Source organism: Danio aesculapii, chromosome 22 (genome assembly GCF_903798145.1).
Source record: "Danio aesculapii chromosome 22, fDanAes4.1, whole genome shotgun sequence".
Lineage (NCBI taxonomy): Eukaryota > Metazoa > Chordata > Actinopteri > Cypriniformes > Danionidae > Danio > Danio aesculapii.
This window is the reverse complement of record NC_079456.1, coordinates 3,524,984-3,544,468: the sequence shown is the minus strand read 5'-3', so window position 1 is coordinate 3,544,468 and position 19,485 is coordinate 3,524,984. Positions and strand designations below refer to the sequence as shown.

At 36.6% G+C, this 19,485-nt stretch overlaps 2 protein-coding genes across 2 annotated transcripts; both read right to left on the bottom strand.

The window, feature by feature from the left end:
* Positions 1–263: 263 nt before the first annotated feature.
* zgc:174224 (uncharacterized protein LOC100126810 homolog) lies at positions 264–8,281 on the bottom strand. The gene is made up of 3 exons (XM_056447489.1): positions 6,351–8,281; positions 5,036–5,145; positions 264–1,520 (listed from the first exon to the last, which is right to left on the bottom strand). The coding sequence occupies exons 2-3, from the start codon at positions 5,088–5,090 to the stop codon at positions 721–723; spliced, it is 855 nt and encodes a 284-aa protein (XP_056303464.1). The 5' UTR covers positions 5,091–5,145; positions 6,351–8,281; the 3' UTR covers positions 264–720.
* Positions 8,282–8,912: 631 nt separating this feature from the next.
* Positions 8,913–19,450, bottom strand: LOC130215678 (zinc finger protein 85-like). The gene is made up of 5 exons (XM_056447515.1): positions 19,272–19,450; positions 17,884–18,237; positions 14,784–15,214; positions 11,024–11,249; positions 8,913–10,693 (listed from the first exon to the last, which is right to left on the bottom strand). Exons 1-5 carry the CDS (start codon positions 19,324–19,326, stop codon positions 10,224–10,226), a joined length of 1,536 nt encoding a protein of 511 aa, XP_056303490.1. The 5' UTR covers positions 19,327–19,450; the 3' UTR covers positions 8,913–10,223.
* Between the last annotated feature and the right edge of the window lie 35 nt (positions 19,451–19,485).

Sequence of the window (19,485 nt, the reverse complement as noted above, 5' to 3'; positions counted from 1 at the left end):
ACACACACACACACATATACATATATATATATATATATATATATATATATATATATATATATAGAGAGAGAGAGAGAGAGAGAGAGATAGATGTGTGTGTGTGTGTATATATATATATATGTATGTATATATATATATGTATCTATATATACACACACATCTATCTATCTATCTATCTATCTATCTATCTATATATATATATATATATATATATATATATATATATATATAAATATATATATATATATATATATACACATATACACACACACACACAGTCAGAATTATAAGCCCCCTGTATATTTGTTCCCCAATTTCTGTTTAACGAAGAGAAGAACATTTCTAAGAACATCTCCAGCACATAATATCTGACTAGATATTTTTCAGGATACTAGTATTCAGCTTAAAGTGCCGTTTAAAGGCTTAACTAGGTTAATTAAAGTTAGGGTAATTAGGTAAGTCATTGTATAACAGTGGTTTGTTCAGTAAAGACAAAAAACAGCTTTAATTTAATAATATTGACCTTAAAAATGGTTTTAAAAATAACCTGCTTTAATTCTGGATGAAATAAAACAAGTAAGGTGCATAACATCTCCAGGTTCTCCTTTGAAAGATGAATCAAAAAACTGATGTGCACTCCTGCTTATTTCCCACTTAAATTACTAGACTTACTGATCCCTGATCTCCTGCAACACAGTCTGAGATCGTGGTTAAGTGTTTTTAAATGTCGCCAAGTTCACATTTAATGTGAGTTTTTCTTATATGAATGCGTAGAGAAATCGAATGATTGAAACTCTCCCCGCAATCAACACAAGCGTACGGCTTCTCCCCAGTGTGAGTCCTGTTGTGTGCTTTGAGAGTCGGTGACTGACTGAATCTCTTGTCGCAGTGTGAACACTTGTACGGTTTCTCTCCAGTGTGGATCCTCTCATGTATTTTCAGGTGTATTAACTGATTGAAAGCTTTGTCGCAGTGTGAACACTGGTACGGTCTTTCTCCAGTGTGAATCCTCTGGTGCTGTTTCAGATGTTCAGCTGTAACAAAACTCTTCCCGCACTCAAAGCACACATGCTCCCTCACACCGGTGTGGATCTTCTGATGTTTTCTTAAATTTGACTGATGTGCAAAACTCTTTCCGCAGTCAGAACATGAGTACGGCCTATCCTTACTGTGAACTCTGAAATGTTTCTTCTGATCTGAAATCCTCACAAAGGTTTTGTCGCACTGATCACATTTGTATGGTTTCTCTCCTGTGTGGATCCTCGTGTGTGTGATAAGAGTTGACGATTGATTGAAACTCTTCCCACACTCGGTACACGTGTACGGCTTCTCCCCAGTGTGGATCCTCATGTGAATTTGAAGATTACGCTTATTACTGAAACTCTTTCCACACACAGAGCAAATCTCATCTCTACTCTTCTGAGATAAACTACCTTTTGTCCATGAATGAGTTTTTAGTTGTCTTTTTTTGACACGAGGATCACTCGATTCCTCATTCTCCTCCGTCTTGTGCGCCAGGTCTGAAATATCACAATAGGAAAATCAATAAATAACGATAAATTATGAGAATGTGATTGAGTACACAAAAGCCACATGGTAGCTCAGTGGTTGGCACGGTGGCCTCACAGCAAGAAGGTTGCTAATTTGAGTCCTAACTGGGCCAGTAGGCGTTTCTGTATGGAGTTTGCATGTTCTCCCCATGTTGGTGTGGGTTTCCTCCGGGTGCTCTGGTTTCCCCCACAGTCCAAACACATGCGCTATAGGGGAATTGATTAACTAAAAACGTAATGTATGTGTGCGAGTGTGAAAGTGAATGGGTGTTTTCCAGTACCGGGTTGCGGCTGGAAGGGCATCCGCTATGTACTACATAAGCTAGATACTCTGAAAACTGGAACTTCAATCTACTAGAACTTATGTTAAGCTGCTTTGACACAATCTACATAATAAAAGCGCTATAGAAATAAAGATGAATGAAATAGATAAGTTGGCGGTTCATTCCACTGTGGTGACCCCTGTAATATTCTAAATATTGTATATTGTAATATTCTTAATCTCTTTCCATCAATTTTTATACTATTTTTATTGTTAAAAGGTCAAATATGTTTGTTTTTTATTCTCCACTAAGACGTAAGACTTTTACATTAAAACATCATAATTTAATAGTGATTGTTTTTTTTTGTGACCCTCATTTTGAATCAAAATTGCAATCTGAAATGTTGCGATCTTGCAAATTGCGGTACAAACATATAAATATCACACAAATATGCACATGAATACTAGTGTCTAACGCCTCATTCACACTAGCGGCGACTTTTTAGCCGCCTGTAAGTCTGGGTGGCGATCTGGTTCAAATGCAGGTATGTGTAGCACGGAGACGGAGAATACGACCGGTCTCTGAGCGCGCTGATAGAGGGTCACGTGAGCTCTACTGGTGCTCCAATTGGCTGTCGCTCAAGAATGTTGCTCTTCATTTGCATAAAGTTGAAGGATTCTTAACTTTGTCACGTCACTCAACATGCCCATCTGGTCGCTGTCGCTCGCATTGACGGATGTCGTCGGAAGTTGCTCACTCTCCGTTAAAATGAACGATTGGCTTGCCGCTGTGAGTCGCTTGTGGTGTGAATGAGGTTTAACTGTTGTCTTGAGAAAAATCGCATTTACCCATTAGGCAAGTTACACTTGAAGAATGAAAAGTTGCAGGTTTTGATGAATCTAGTCAGTTTTTTAACATTAGACGGTGTTTTAGGCTAGCTTTTAACAGCAGACGGCGCTCTAAGCTAGTTCAATAAACAAAGCTCATTATGAACACTTGTAATTCTCTTAAATCTATTAAAACTTTATTAAAAGGCACCTATGATGAAACTCTTCTTTTGTAAGCTGTTTGGACAGAGGTGTGTGTAGGTATATCGTGCAACCTCCCGCTCTCCCTCGGGAAGCCAATACGGAAGTAACTAAAACTGCAATTCATCGACTCGCCTTGGGGGGCTGGCTCCAGGAAGTCCAGGTCATTTCTGACTGCAATGGGAAATTGGCTATTTTTACAGCTGATAAATACATGCTTACAGCCTGGTACAAGAGATGGCTTTGGTGCATATAGTCATCATTAACCTTCATGACAACTGTGAGGGGGGTGAATTTTTTTATAACTCATCCGTTTCGTTTTATTAAGTTATATTCAGTCTGCATAGTTAAGGGTGTGGCCACTTGAGTGGCTCCGCTCACTCTCCGCCTCTTTGCCCTTGTTTGGTATCCCGCCGTGGGTGCGATGACGCGCGAACAAAATGGCGACGGTTGGCTGCGCCTACTTGTAGCTTCATTTGCGCTCTTCAGAAACCTATGGGTGACGTCACGGATACTACGTCCATATATTTTACAGTTTATGTATAAACCCTATAAGTCTCTTTTTTTAATTTCTTAACATTAAAATAGGACCCAAATCCCAGCAATTTTGAGGCCCTCCGCAACTTGACATAGTAGTGTGGTTTCCCCGCCCACTGAATTGATGGACAGGGGCCCACATAATAACGTGAACACATGTCCACAGAATTTATTTCTATTTATTTTTTTTTTTTTTAAACTGGGATTAAAACATATGTTACAACTCTCTGTGATCAGCTCCACCTCAATAAAAAAATTGTACAAGTTTAAAACGTTTTCAAAACGGAGCATGTTTGTAATAAAGACAGTAAAATCGCTTTAATTCTTAAATCGCTATAATCACAACGGTTGCATGGTGTCAGAAAACACTGATATGCGAGTACTGTAAACGGCATGTGTGTGAGACTCATCATTTTAAAAAGGCTTGAATAAACTCCACAAATACATCAAATAAACTTACTTGGTATTTTTGACTAATGAGCTGTATTTCAGCTTTATCCGAGTCTGTCTCTATCACTGACTGCTGTTTATCTGATTTAACGCATGATAAGCAGACTCGCACATCAGAGCGGTGGGCGAGGAGAAGCAGCTTATTTGCAATTAAGGCCACAAAAACCACTACATAGTATTCAGATACTAAAATGGGCAGATTCTACATATCTGATGGATATTCTGAGCTGAAACTTTACAGACACATTCTGAAAAACACCAATGTTCGATCTTACATCTTGTAAAAGGGGTAAAATAGGTGCCCCTATAATGCTTATTTTAGTATAGACTTATCACTACAGCTGTGGGCACAATTAACTGAAATAATATTGATATTATTAAACCCACCAGCAAACATTTTCCAGTGTTGAGTAAGTTCTTAAACACAACTGATAGGTAGGCCCACACGGAATCTGCGCGAGCAGAATTCAGCAGGTTTTTAGTCCATCATTAATTCTGTTTATTCACTTGAGTAAATGTGTGTACATCTATGTTTATTCAGTTTTTTAAATTACAGTAATATTATTGACTAATATGAAAATGTTCATCTGATTTATACACAATACAGTTTGTACAGTAATATTTTCTGTCTTTTAGTAGAGATATTATATGAGAGACTTGCTTTGTTTACCAAATAAAGTGAATCTAATTGGATTTGCATTTTAAACATTCAATAAAAGTTAAAAAGATATTATTTTACATATTAAGGTTTTAGTTATGATATTCATAAAATAATTCCACAGAAATCCGCAGATTTTTACCAAAATTCTCTACAGAAATAGCAAAAAGCGTCCGCAGATTCCGTCTGGCCCTACTGATAGGTCATTGTGTTCATGCGCTCAACAGATACGTCTGTGATTGGCTACGATCATCTCTTCACTGAGCATTTACACAGACACTGCATCGTTTTGAAGCAATGTCTATCAGAGGATCCATCTCTGAGCAGATATATGGATATATGAGGGTCTAACATTCAATGATAAATCAGCTAATATGTTTTTTACTGTTGAATTTTAAGTGATTAAAAAAACTGTTTGAGTTGCAAAGTTAATGAGATGGGTTTCAAATTCCAAACACATAAAAGGTCAAAACTAATTAAACCTGATGAAGTGCTTAAGGATTCACAACCTCACTGTTTATTATTGAAGAGTAATGAATAAACACAAACCTATTAGTTCTTCAGTCTCTTCCTGTTTAATTCTGCAGGGTTCTGGATCACTCATCTTCTAACTGTCCTTCAATAAACTCTGTCTTTGTCTTTTACAGATGGCGGCAGAGCTTCAGGAGAAAGAAACAGACAAATAAATACATATGAAAAAAAAAGATGCTAAACATTAAACAGAGATGCAGTTAGTCAAAAAAATCTGGATGTTGAATTGTGTGTACAGATTTGTTAGAAATATACAGGTTATAAGGTGCTGTGTACAAATGCGAATGTAGAAGGTATTGCATTGTATATTGATATATTAATGAAATAAACCATATAATCATTATATCTTGTAAGTGATGCATGCGATTATGTAATTTGCTCAAATCAGTTGACAGCAATAAATTAACGTAATGTGGCAATTTGCAGATCTTAAGACATGTATTAGATATGAGGGGGAAATGTGAACTATTGAGATGAAATAAATAGAGGTAACGTTGGTTTTATATTCAGATATTTAGACATTCTCCTTAATAATATAATTTCAGAAAAGTGATCTTTGTAAATTTCTAAATATGGAAATCATATTAGCAGCCGATGATTATCAAAGTACAACATTGTTCAAAGTCAAATAGAAATCGCTAATGTTGTTTTGAAGTCATACTTGCATGCTAATTCCGATCGAATATTCAAAGTAACGTAAACCATACAGGGACTTTTAAATGAACTAATGTGCGAATATAAAACCAGCTTTACCTCTATATGAAATAGAGGATTTCAGCAGCTCTGATGATATTGATGAGTCTCAGATTGAAACACTCAAGATCAACAGCAGATCAGATTGATTTATTTGAGTGTTTACAGAGTAAACTAATTACTATTGTAAACACTTTTAAAAATATATCAATATTTTTTTTACAAATTATACCAAAATCTAGGGTAAATATGTAGTTTTCCATACCAATAAAGCACAAATGTCTGGTCTCCACAGAAAAAAAAAACTTACAAACATAAAGAGCACCACAAACCAATAATGTAACGTTTCCAATGTAAAAAAAAAAACATTAATATAGTAAATAAATTCCCATTATATTCGCAGACTATACTTTTCAATATCACACCAAACATTAAAAACGGCGTACACACGCACAGAAAACAAATACTCCGTTCATGTTTTCCCCTCAGAGCTCCTCTCTGCCTGCTGTATTGTTTTGGTCAGCAGACACACAGATAGAGGTGAACTCAATGCAGAAACTAGTCGCAGATTGTCGCTTTAATAAACTGTAAAGTGTGTTTTATTGTTGTGTAAAGACGAGAAAAAGCGTCAACGACTCACCTCAGCTCTGAAGACTCGACGCTGGATGAACGCGTCGGTGCTGACGTCATAACAGCGAGGCGGGCACAGCCAAAAATCGTCAAACTGTTGAAAACCAAAAACATTTGCTAACATACACAAAAAGCCATCTACACACTCACAGCAGCGACTCTCAGTTAAGTGTGGGTTGAAATCATAGACTGTAAAATATATGGACGGAGTATCCGTGACGTCACCCATAGGTTTCTGAAGAGCGCAAAAGAAGCCACAAGTAGGCGCGGCCAACCGTCGCCATTTTGTTCGCGCGTCATCGCACCCACGGCGGGATACCAAACAAGGGCAAAGAGGCGGAGAGTGGGCGGAGCTACAGACACCTGCTGGCACTTTGCTTAGACCCTATGCTTAGACCTGGCAGACAGACTTTACTTTGGGAGAAACGCTTGATACTTTATTACCTGCGACTCGTTTGTGTTCTGACCACATGTGCTTGGCTGTACACTATGTCAATAAAGTGTTTAGACTTTCAAAAACACTGTAGTAATACATTGAGCCACTAAACACTGCTCTTATGACGTTTTTCTACAGGAGGAAAACGCTAATTACTTCCAAACACTTCAGATATGTGTGTGTGTTAGTAAATGCAAGACTATTGATAAAATCCAGCACAACACAGTATGACAACGCTTCAGATGACTGTTCTAGAGCCTACAGCTAATCAATCTGTCACATTCTGGAGTGCTTTACGGGTCTAAAGAAAAATATTAATGATAAATGATCTTAAATAAAACAAATACATTTATAGAGATGGTATACAAGTATATAACTTTACTCACATGGGAAACTGGAGGCCACATGAATGGTTTGTGAGCACAATTAAATGCACACAGCATCCCATATCATCTGATAATTGTAAGAAATAAGTCCAAAAGGCAGCTGACTGTGTAAAGCCACATAAAACAACACAAAAATATGATGAATATGCCGAGATCAGTGGCTAATCTGCCGGATTCAGCTGAGGTGAAGTGACGGCGACCAGCGAGACCTAGCTGTCACTCAAGTGGCCACGCCCTTAATTATGCAAACTTAAAATAACCTAATATAAAGGAAATGGATGAGTTATAAAAAAATTCACCCCCCTCACAGTTGTCATGGAGGGTAATAATAGCTATATGAACCAAAATCGTTCTTTGTACCAGGCTGTAAACACCTTTTTTTCTGCTGTAAAGTTGACCATTCTAACAGTGGGCTCAATTACAACTTGCTCTATTATGGAGCCAGGACTAGCGGAATTTTGATGAATTGCAGTTTCTGTTACTTCCGTATTGGCCTCCCGAGGGAGAGCGGGAGGTTGCCGCTTGGTTGAAATACTGTTAATCTTCTTCTTTAATTTAATGGCGGTTGACAAACAAAAAAATATAGTGTATTTCCGCCACCAACTGGTATGGAGTGTGGATTATTATCCCTCACCAACCGCTTTCTTTTATTAAATCCTCTCCCATAAATGAGAATTTTTAAGATATTGCAATAAAAAGGTCAAACATTTATTTTTGAGTTATTTTGTAGAATGTCATCTAATTTAAATTGAACTTTTATCTCGTCTAAATTCTTATTAAGTTCTCTCCTTTGTAACGAGTAAGGTGTATGGCCCCTTTAAGAGCATGTTGTTGCTATGGTTGCATTAGACGCGAGCCCCCGCATGTATGTGAGGGTAATGTACTCTGTTGCTCCGTTTATTTTTATTTTCTTCAGTAACCCTGTGTGCGGCATTTAGTTTGTAAACGACCGTATACTCATTTTTCTGGACAATAATCTACCACTGAGGGAAAATCATCTTCGCAAACTTTGTTCATTTTGAGGGCTATCCATATTGCTCCGTACGCAGGTCGTTACACCTTTCATCTTCATACTTCATGCAGTGTAATATAACATGCTGAAAAAAACAGCTTAAACCAGCCTAGGCTGGTTTTAGCTGGTTGACCACTCTGGTTTTAGAGGGGTTTTGGCCATTTCCAGGCTGGTTTCCAGCGAAAAACCAGCTTGACCACCTAGACAGGCTGGGAGCCCAGCCAAAACCAGCTATGTCCAGCTTAAACCAGGCTGGTCACGCTGGTTTTAGCTGGATTTAGCTGGTCATTTTCCAGCCTGACCAGCTAAGACCAGGCTGGAAATGGCTGGAAACCAGCCTGGAAATGGCCAAAACCCCTCTAAAACCAGGCTGGTCAACCAGCTAAAACCAGCCAACCAACCTAGGCTGGTTTAAGCTGGATTTTTCAACAGGGATAACATGCTCTACCGTCTCTTCTTGTCCACAAAACTCACATTGTCCTGTACCATGTTTACCCATTTTAAAAAGTGTACTATTTAATTTTGTGTGTCCAAATCTCATCCTAGATATTATCTCTCATTTCTCCTACTTGAATTTTGTAAAACCACCCTGCTAAAAAATCCAGCTTATACCAGCCTAGGCTGGTTGGCTGGTTTTAGCTGGTTGACCAGCCTGGTTTTAGAGGGATTTTTGGCCATTTCCAGCCTGGTCTTAGCTGGTTAGGTTGGAAAAGGACCAGCTAAATCCAACTAAAACCAGCTTGACCAGGCTGGTTTAAGCTGGACATAGCTGGTTTTGTCTGGTCAAGCTGGTTTTAGCTGGTCATTTTCCAGCCTGACCAGCTAAGACCAGGCTGGAAATGGCTGAAAACCAGCCTGGAAATAGCCAAAACCCCTCTAAAACCAGCCAACCAGCCTAGGCTGGTTTAACCGGCCCTTTTTCTCACTGTCCCATTGTTTTTGCCACCTTTCCTTCATTCTTTTCTTAATAATACTCTTGACTTCACTCTTATACTTACATTTAGACTGATGTCATTATTTTTAACAGCTTGTTTTGCTTCCTTATCTGCAATTTCATTTCCTTGAACACCAATATGCGCAGGTCCCCATAAAAATATTACTGTTATACCCATTATTTGAATATTTCTATATAATAAGTACGGTTAATCAGGCACTGAAAACATTGTTAAAGGGAAAATGAAATCCAATTAAAAAGCTAACGTGATACTTCATGGCTTACAGACATAACAACTTAAACATTATGTTACCGCAATAGGTAAACAAAAGTTTTTAACTAAATATAAAAAGTTAATAAGAGAATTTCAGTTAAAATCATGTAAGTTATTACATAGTACAGTACAAGTTGACTGCTTGAAACAAATAAAATGGGTCCCATAGTTTTGTATCTAGTTTTAAAAATAAACTAGTTTTAAAAATAAACAAAGTGCTTGGATTCCAATCCAAGCACTTTGTCCAAAATCCAAGCACTGTTCTAACCTGGAAAACACTATAATAAAAATCAAGCATTTTCCAGGATTTCCAGCACCCGTAAGAACCCTGTATATAATCGTCCTGTTGTAATTTAAGGGAGGGGGAGATACAGTAATTATGTAAATATAATTAAATATGGGGCGAATATGCCTCAGTGGTTAACACTGTCACCTCACAGCAAGAAGGTCGTTAATTCGAGTCCCGGCTGGGTCAGTTGGTATTTCTGTGTGGAGTTTGCATGTTCTCCCTGCGTTGACATGGGTTTCCTCCGGGTGCTCTGATTTCTCCACAGTCCAAACACATGCGCTATAAGGAAATTGATTAACTAAATTGTCCATAGTGTATGAGTGTGTGTGTGAGTGAGTGTGTATAGGTGATTCCCAGTACTTAGCTGCAGCTGGAAAGGCATCCGCTGTGTAAAACATTCGTTGGATAAGTTGGCGGTTCATTCTGCTGTGGTGATCCCTGATAAATAAGGGACTAAGCTGAAGAAAAATGAATACAATTGTGATGGAGTCCAAAATGAGTGGAGTTTCTTAACATACAAAATCTGATGTGTGTGAATACAGAGGAGAGTTTTCAGGAAGGTAAACTGACAAAGGTCTTGACTAACAGAGCGCATGAACGCGTCGCCTCCTCTGTATGAACTCGAAGATGTTTCCGCAGATTTGAAGGCCTAAAAAACGTCCTGCTGCACTGTTCACACGTGTGCGTTTTCTGTCCAGCGTGGATCCTCTGGTGTCGTTTCAAGTCTCCAGCTGTAATAAAAGTCTTCCCGCACTCAAAGCACACGTGCTCCCTCACACCAAAGTGGATCTTCATGTGTCGATTCAGGTGTGATACTTGTGTGAAACTCTTCCCACACTGAGCGCACGTGTACGGTTTGGGTTTCTCTCCAGTGTGAAGCATCTGGTGTCGTCTTAAACTTGACTGCAGTGTAAAACTCTTTCCACACACAGAGCATGAATAAGGCTTCTCGTTTATATGAACGCTATAGTGGAGCTTCTCGACTTCACTCAGATCTTCACGTTCATCCTCCACCAGCAGGTCTGTAAATTAAATAAAGGAGTTACTTTTTAAGAGAGAAATGTGAAGTAGGGGTGTAAGAGAATAATCGATGATAATTTAGCCTTGAGTAAGATTTAGATTGCTGTTTTTTGTTAATATAAGGCAGCAAGATCGGCTAGCAAACTCTGTGAAGCTTCTTTAACTGTACTTAAGCCCAAGGTATTCAGCTGGCCTAAAAGCTGGCCCAGGCATGCTGGCTTTATGCATGACAGTGGAAGCTAATTATGTCTTTTACCTCTTTAAATGTTATTAACTTCAGAATTATCCTAAATAGTATGATCTCGAAGAGCTGAATCTTCAGATCTACTTACTGTGATTGTGTTTTGTGTGTGTTCGCAGAGAAGATGATTGATTGAAACTCTTCCCACAAGCAGTGCAGCGATACGGTCTCTCTCCAGTGTGAATCCTCTCGTGTGCTTTCAGGAATCCCGAACGGCTGAATCTCTTGTCGCAGTGCGGACACTTGTACGGTTTTTCTCCCGTGTGGATCATCATGTGAAGCTTGACACTGCATTTGTGCTTGAAAATCTTCCCACACTGAGTGCAGGTCAAACCATTTCCCGCTGTTGTTCCCACTGAAAGATTATGTTCAGTTTTACCTTCACTTTTGACATGATGTTTCTCCTCGTCTTCATTCAGTTCTTCACTCTCCTCCTTCACCATCACACCTGAAAATGAGGTAAACAGGTAACATTTTAAGAAGCTAGTTTGTTAACAGCATTTCAACAAAAAAAAAGCAAAACGTGTTTAGGAGGATCTGTGTGAATAAAAGGTGTTGAAGAGTAATGAATAAACACAAACCTATTAGTTCTTCAGTCTCTTCCTCTTTAATTCTGCAGGGTTCTGGATCACTCATCTTCTCACTGTCCTTCAATAAACTCTGTCTTTCCAGATTTCTCTTCTTCACTTGTAGACTGATGGGAATATTCCAGTATTAACAGCTGAACTGAAGAAGGACGAGCTGCAAAATAATAAACAGAGAATACATAACAAGCATAACTTACTTTGCTTAATGAAATAAATCATATTATGATATTTATACCTAGTAGATAATAGACAATAGGTGATTAAATAATTTAAGTATGTTGAAACCAACACAAACAACTTCAGAATTAAGTTAAAAAAAAAGTAAATAATAAAGAGGATTTCAGCAGCTCTGATAATATTGATGAGCCTTAAAATATAAACACTCATTAAACAGCAGCAGATCAGCCCATTTTATACTAAGCCTTTAAAGGATAATTTAATTACTACTGTAATTACTGCATTTATATCAATATCTAGATTAAATTATGCATAACAATAAGGTAATTTGATTGTTAGCACTAACGTGTGGTATCTACAGACACTGAAAAATTATTTAAATTAAGAGCACCACAAATCAATAATTTAATGTTTTCAGTGACAAACTTCCTTCATATAGTAAATTCCCATATTATTCATAAAGCATACTTAGCGATATTGTTCATCCAAACATTCAAAACGGTACACAATTACATAGAAAAACAACAAACTCACTCATATTGTCCTCTCAGAGCTCCTCTCTGCCTGCTGTATTGTTTTGGTCAGCAGACACACAGATAGAGGTGAACTCAATGCAGAAACTAGTCGCAGATTGTCGCTTTAATAAACTGTAAAGTGTGTTTTATTGTTGTGTAAACACGAGAAAAAGCGTCAACGACTCACCTCAGCTCTGAAGACTCGACGCTGAATGAACGCGTCAGTTCCGACGTCATCACGTCGCGACGGCGGATAAATAAAATGCGCCAAGTTTACTGTTGACATAACCATAACCATAACATTTGATCTGTAAACAAAAAGCAATCTGATAACCATGTGTGAGCTGAAATACTTTTTGTGACACTTAGAACGTAAAAATGACAATAAAATAAAGAATGCAATACTTGCTTATAGATATAGTAACCACAACTGGTAAACGATTTTGTTTTTACAAAATATAAAAAGATGATTAATAAGAAGTTTACGTTTACAAAATGACTGCTAAAAAGCAAAGAAAACTAAATGGGAAAAATATATCACATAGCTAGTATCTAGTTTTAAAAGTAACAAATCTTAACAATAATAATTAAATTAGATAAATAATATTAGCTTTTTCTTTAAAAACACGTAAAGCTTCATTTTCCTGTACAGGCGCAATTTGTACACGTTGGAAACCTTGACAAAAGAACAGAATTACACAATCGATATAATGTTTGATTCGTACCACAGTTTTCATGTCTGATTTGATTTATATTGTAAAAAAAGCCCTATTTTATCATACTTCAGCATAAAATACATAGCCTGCCTTATAATCTACTTTAAATACTACTTTATAGTATTGAAAAAAAGTTGCTCTCAAAGCCATGTAACAGAAAAACTGAAATAACTAAACAGATTTGCTCAATTTACTGTAGATTTACTGGTTTGCTTTCACTTAAGATTAGCTAAATTTACCAGTTTACTTTCACTTTAGATTTACTCATTTCCTTTTACTTTAGAATTATTAAATTTACTCTAGATTTACTCGTTTACTTTCAGTTTACATTTGCTAAATTAACACGATTTTCCTAATTTAGATTTGCTAAATTTACACTAGATTTACTCGCTTACTTTTACTTTAGATTTATTAAATTTACTCTAGATTTACTCGTTTACATTTGCTAAATTTACATGATTTTTCTCATTTACTTTGGATTTGCTAAAAAATACTCATTTAATTTTAGTTTACATTTGCTAAATTTACTCAATTACTTTCACTTTAGATTTGCTAAATTTACACTAGATTTACTTGTTTACTTTCAGTTTACATTTGACAAATTTACACGATTTTTCTCATTTACTTTAGATTCACTACATTTCCAATAGATTTACTCTTTTACTTTCAGTTTCCATTTGCTAAATTTACTCTTACATTCACTTTAGATTTGCTGAGTTTACTCCAGATTTACTCGTTTACTTTTACTTTAGAATTATTACATTTACTTTAGATTTACTCGTTTACTTTTACTTTAGAATTATTAAATTTACTCTAGATTTACTCGTTTACTTTCAGTTTACATTTGCTAAATTAACACGATTTTCCTACTTTAATTTAGATTTGCTAAATTTACACTAGATTTACTCGCTTACTTTTACTTTAGATTTATTAAATTTACTCTAGATTTACTCGTTTACATTTGCTAAATTTTCATGATTTTTCTCATTTACTTTGGATTTGCTAAAAAATACTAGTTTAATTTCAGTTTACATTTGCTAAATTTACTCAATTACTTTCACTTTAGATTTGCTAAATTTACACTAGATTTACTTGTTTACTTTCAGTTTACATTTGACAAATTTACACGATTTTTCTCATTTACTTTAGATTCGCTACATTTCCAATAGATTTACTCTTTTACTTTCAGTTTCCATTTGCTAAATTTACTCTTACATTCACTTTAGATTTGCTGAGTTTACTCCAGATTTACTCGTTTACTTTCATTTTAGATTTATGAAATTTACTCTAGATCCCAGGTTCCAAATTCCCTGAGGGCCGAAGCGTAACAGCTTAGTTCCAGCATAACAGATTAGCTTCAATTCACTTAAGCCGCAGTCATACTGGACTTTTCGCCCCATACACTTCCATTTATATGCGCACGAATGCATCAGACTAAAAACTGCTGCGTTGCAAAGTTCAAGCTTGGTGAACTCTGACCTGTGAAATCACATCACATGACTGCACGAGACCAATCGAAGATCAAATGAGGGTTAACGCTTAATTGTGCAAAACTCCTCCTTCAGGAACTGAGTTAGACACCTGTGGTCTAGATTTACTTGTTTACTTTCACTTTAGATTTAGTAAATTTACTCCAGATTTACACGTTTACTTTCACTTTCGATTCAGAATAGCTGTTAAATATGGGTATTCTGACATTGTTACATGCGTTCAGCCTGCATTGTGGTAAAAATACCTCAGCATTTGTGATCTGAGAAAACAATTGAAGTTTATTAACATACAATCATTTAACTATCCAATCTGATGTTTGTAAATACAGAGGAAGGTAAAGTTTGTTTGTGTGTCAAAGTCTTTACTAACAGAGAACATGAATGTGGCTTCTCCTTTGTATGAACTCTAAGATGTTTCTTCAGCTCTGAAGGCCTCGAAAATATTTCGTCGCATTGATCACATTTGTGCGGATTCTCATGGATAATCATGTGTCGATTATGGTGTGACAGTTGTGTGAAACTCCTCCCACACTGAGTGCATGTGAATGGTTTCTCTCCAGTGTGAATCCTCTCGTGTGTTTTGAGGCTCTCTGACCGACCGAAACACTTGTCGCAGTGGGAACACTGGTACGGTTTCTCTCCAGTGTGAATCCTCTGGTGTAGTCCTAAATACGACTGTGTTGTAAAACTCTTTCCACACGCAAAGCATGAATAGAGTTTGTCCTTTGTATGGACGCTACGGTGGAGCTTCTCGGCTTCACTCAGTTCTTCACTGTCCTCCATCTTCACCATCAGGTCTGAAAATTAGGTAAAGGAAGGAGGTTACATTTTAAGAGAGAAATATGAATTTGGGATGCACATGATTAAGCAAAGATTGATCACCAATGACCCTTTTCATCAAATAGTTTTTTATCTCTTGACATTGTGTGTGAGGAATGCATTAAACTAGTGTTTCTCAGCCACGTTCTATAAGGACCACCAGCTCTGCACATTTGCCATGTCTCTTTAATCAAACACGCCTCATTCAGACCATCAGCTTATCAGCAGAGACTGCTAATAACATCCAAAACATGCAGTGCTGGTGGTCATCCAGGATCGTGGTCGAGAAACACTGCATTAAACATCACTGTGTGGAAAAACACCAGCTAAACACATTATCACGTATGATTAATCCCTGTGTTGCTTCGTGTTAATGTGATCATGATTATTTTTTTCCTTTCACTTTCATCTCAATTGGTCATTCTGATAGATTATAAAGCTTGTTTCATTTGCAAACAAGTATCTGCATCTGAAAAGGTGTAAACTAAATGGCCAACAGGAAGTTTTTTTGAGTTTTTTTTTCCTACAGTTTCGTCAATAAGTAAAGTTTGTTCCTCGCCACTGGTTTGCATGGTTCGGGACTTGTAGAGCTGCACATCGATGAATTTGCTCTTCAGTGTTTGGACTTTCAGCAGTGACTATCAAACCACACTGAACTGAACTGAACTTAAACTCTGAGAACTGGACTGATGCCATTTCAATTCACTATAATCCTCCATGTTAAGCTGCTTTGGCACAATCTACATTGTAAAAGGGCTTGAGAAATAAAGATGCATTGAATTGAATATCCTTTGTTATAGTGTCTCACAGTTACTTGAAGAGCGATGAGTTAACAACACTGCTGAGGAACTGCACCATTCATTGTCTTTATAAGGTTTTCTCCCTGTAAGAACTTTGGTCAGCTTACTTATTTTATGTATTAGAGCCATCTAATACATTGGCGAGCCACCCAAGAACGGTTAAGCCAAATACAGCTAAATCTAACAGCTCACACCAGCCACAGATCAAGCATTAAGCATGAATAATTTACACGTGAAGTCATTGTAAAGACATGATTAGACATCCTGTATTGCTTTTCGCACAAATTAGGCAGCGCAAATGATGCTTGTTTTTCCTTGTGTATTTCCCAAAGTGTAATTAAAATGATCATAATTACAAACACAACAGTGAACATATGAGCTATTTTATACCTATTTACACATATTTAGTTAAGTTTATTTGTAATGAACAATATGCACCATTTCAAAGCAGCTTTACAAAACAAAAATCATGATTTTAATATCGATAATGTTATTATGTTTAACAAATGGCAAATGATATGGTGTTTCGGGTGTGCGATGTGCTTCATGAGTGATTTACGTGATATACCGTAAATAAGGTATTTTAGTTTTTTAGTATCCCAGTTCAGGTGATTTCAGTGAGCTGTATGCTGTTATATATAAAAAATAAAAATCACCATGTTTAAGGTCTGTTTCCATTAAAAGTCTTTGATATTCACTGCCTGATTGATATACGATATAAAGTGGGTCTCAGACTGTACAAGAAGCACTGAATTAAAATTAAACTTTCTGCACCATGTTTTTAAAATAGGAACACAGAGCATATTCAGGAATCAGAGAGTGAAATTCAGTACCTTTTAAGAACTTTTCAGAGACTCTTTCCATACATTTAAGACTTTATAACCACTTTAGGTTTCAATCAGAAACACTAGCGAGATTTTAACAGTATATTTACTAAATATTAATATAGGAAACTAAATCAAAACTAAAACATTATTCATACACTGAATAAAAATCTATTAAATCTAGCTAATTCCGCAGGTTGGCGCCGATAGAGCTGCAGTAATAATGGTGTTACCTTGGTTACTGCAGTAAACAAAGCACTATGAGGTCAAATCTAGCAGGATTTTATTGACTTAATAAACTACACAGCATCCTGATATTCACAGGTTTAATTCAGGCAAACTTTAGCATACAACCATACATTACATAATCATAAATAATATTAAATTTAATACCTTGCAAAATAGCATTTATTAAGACGTTTTAATACTTTTAAGGGCCTTAAATTTATCTAAATTCATTTATTGAGTTAATACTTTTTAAGACCCCGCAGACACCCTGGAACATTTATATTACCTGACAGCGCATGCGTTTAACCAGCTTTTCATCTCGTTTTACGCTTTAATACACGAATGCTGAAGTCTATTTAACTGATTGTATATATATATATATATATATATATATATATATATATATATATATATATATATATTTTTTTTTTTTTTTTATAAGTATTTTTTAGGGGTTTTTCCCCTTTATTATTATAGGACAGTGGATATTTCAGACAGGAAATCATTGGTAGCAAAGAGAGGGGAAGGATCGGCAAAGGACCTTGAGCCGGGAATCAGAACTCGGATCGCCGTGAGCACATCGGTGCTATATGTCAGCACACATTACCACTAGGCTATTGGTGCTGACTAACTGATTATATTTTAATTACATTACACCATCAATGATGTAAAAGGAACCTTATTAAATTAAAAATAGTCATATTAATCGTTTAACAGAAGTTTATCAGTAAGGGAAGAAACACTAGCTGTGACACTAATCTCAAAAAAAGCTGGATCTTAGGATGATCTACTTACTGTGATTATTTTTTGTGTGTGTTTGCAGAGAAGATAACTGTGTGAAACTCTTCCCACAAGCGGTGCAGTGATACGGTTTTTCACCAGTGTGACTCCTCATGTGTGTTTTCAGGTTTCCTGAATGAATGAAGCTCCTGTTGCAGTGTGAACACTTGTACGGTTTCTCTCCGGTGTGGATCATCATGTGACGATTGAGAGTGTTTTTGCGCCCAAAACTGTTTCCACACTGAGTGCAGGTGAAACCTTTCATGACTGTTCCTTTAAATAGGTTGCGATCGATCTCTGAATTTTGAGTTTTGTTGTCATTTTTGACATGACGTTCCTCGTCCTCACTCTCCTCCTTTACCATTAGATCTGAAAATTAAGTATAGAAAATGAACATTACAGGATTTCCGACTAAAATAAATGTGTGCGAACTGTAAAATGTGTTTTAGCTTGATGTAAGTGGATCATATTCTAAATGATTCGACTCACATCAATCTAGTGTTGTACAAAAGTGGAATCGTAATATCCTGGCTCTCAAAACAACACAATTCCTCATTTATTTATTACCAAAATTGTGAATTAATTATTATTAATAATAATGAATTCGCAAAGTGCAAAATGCAGCTGCCAGAGTTCTTACCAGGTCTAGAAAATTTGATCGCATCACCCCAATTTTATCCTCCTTACACTGGCTGCCTGTTAAGTTTCGTATTGAATTTAAAATATTGCTTCTTACCTATAAATCTTTAAATAATCTAGCTCCTGTTTATCTAACCAATCTTCTGTCTCGCTACAATCCAACTCGCTCTTCAAGATCTCAAAACTCAGGGCTTCTGGTAGTACCCAGGATAGCAAAGTCTACTAAAGGAGGTCGAGCATTCTCATTTATGGCTCTATGGTTGGGACTTGTTGAGCTACGCATTGATGGATTTGCTGTTTGGACTTTCAGCAGTGAAATTTAAAGCATGCTGAACTGAACTAAACTGGACTTAAAACTCTGAAAACTGAACTGACACCGTTTCAATTTACTATAATCTTCTATGTTAAGCTGCTACATTCTACATTGTAAAAGTGCTATGGAAATAAAAAGGAATTTAATTTAATTAGTACCATTACTTTTGAATGACAGCTGTAGTACTGAGTAATCTGACCTTAGGGGGCAGTGTGTGTGTGTGGGGGGTACATCGTATGGATGAAATGAAGTCTATCATTTCATATCATGCCTCATTTATTTGTATATTTCGGCTGTAATACATTTTCACACTTTAAATGACCGCAATCTTACACTCCACCACAGGGATGCAGGCAGAATCAGAATGATTAGAAAAGGTAATATAAATAAGAACTAAAACTGATTAATGTTCTTTGGCCTCATTGTTGAAGAGTAATGAATAAACACAAACCTATGAGTTCTTCAGTCTCTTCCTGTTTAATTCTGCAGGGTTCTGGATCACTCATCTTCTCACTGTCCTTCAATAAACTCTGTCTTTGCAGATTTCTCTTCTTCCTGATGGTCTGATGCTCGTCTTCACTTGTAGATTGATGGGAATACTCCAGTATTTACAGCTGAACTCAAGGAGGACGAGCTGCAAAAAGAGTAAAGAGAAAATCTGTAAC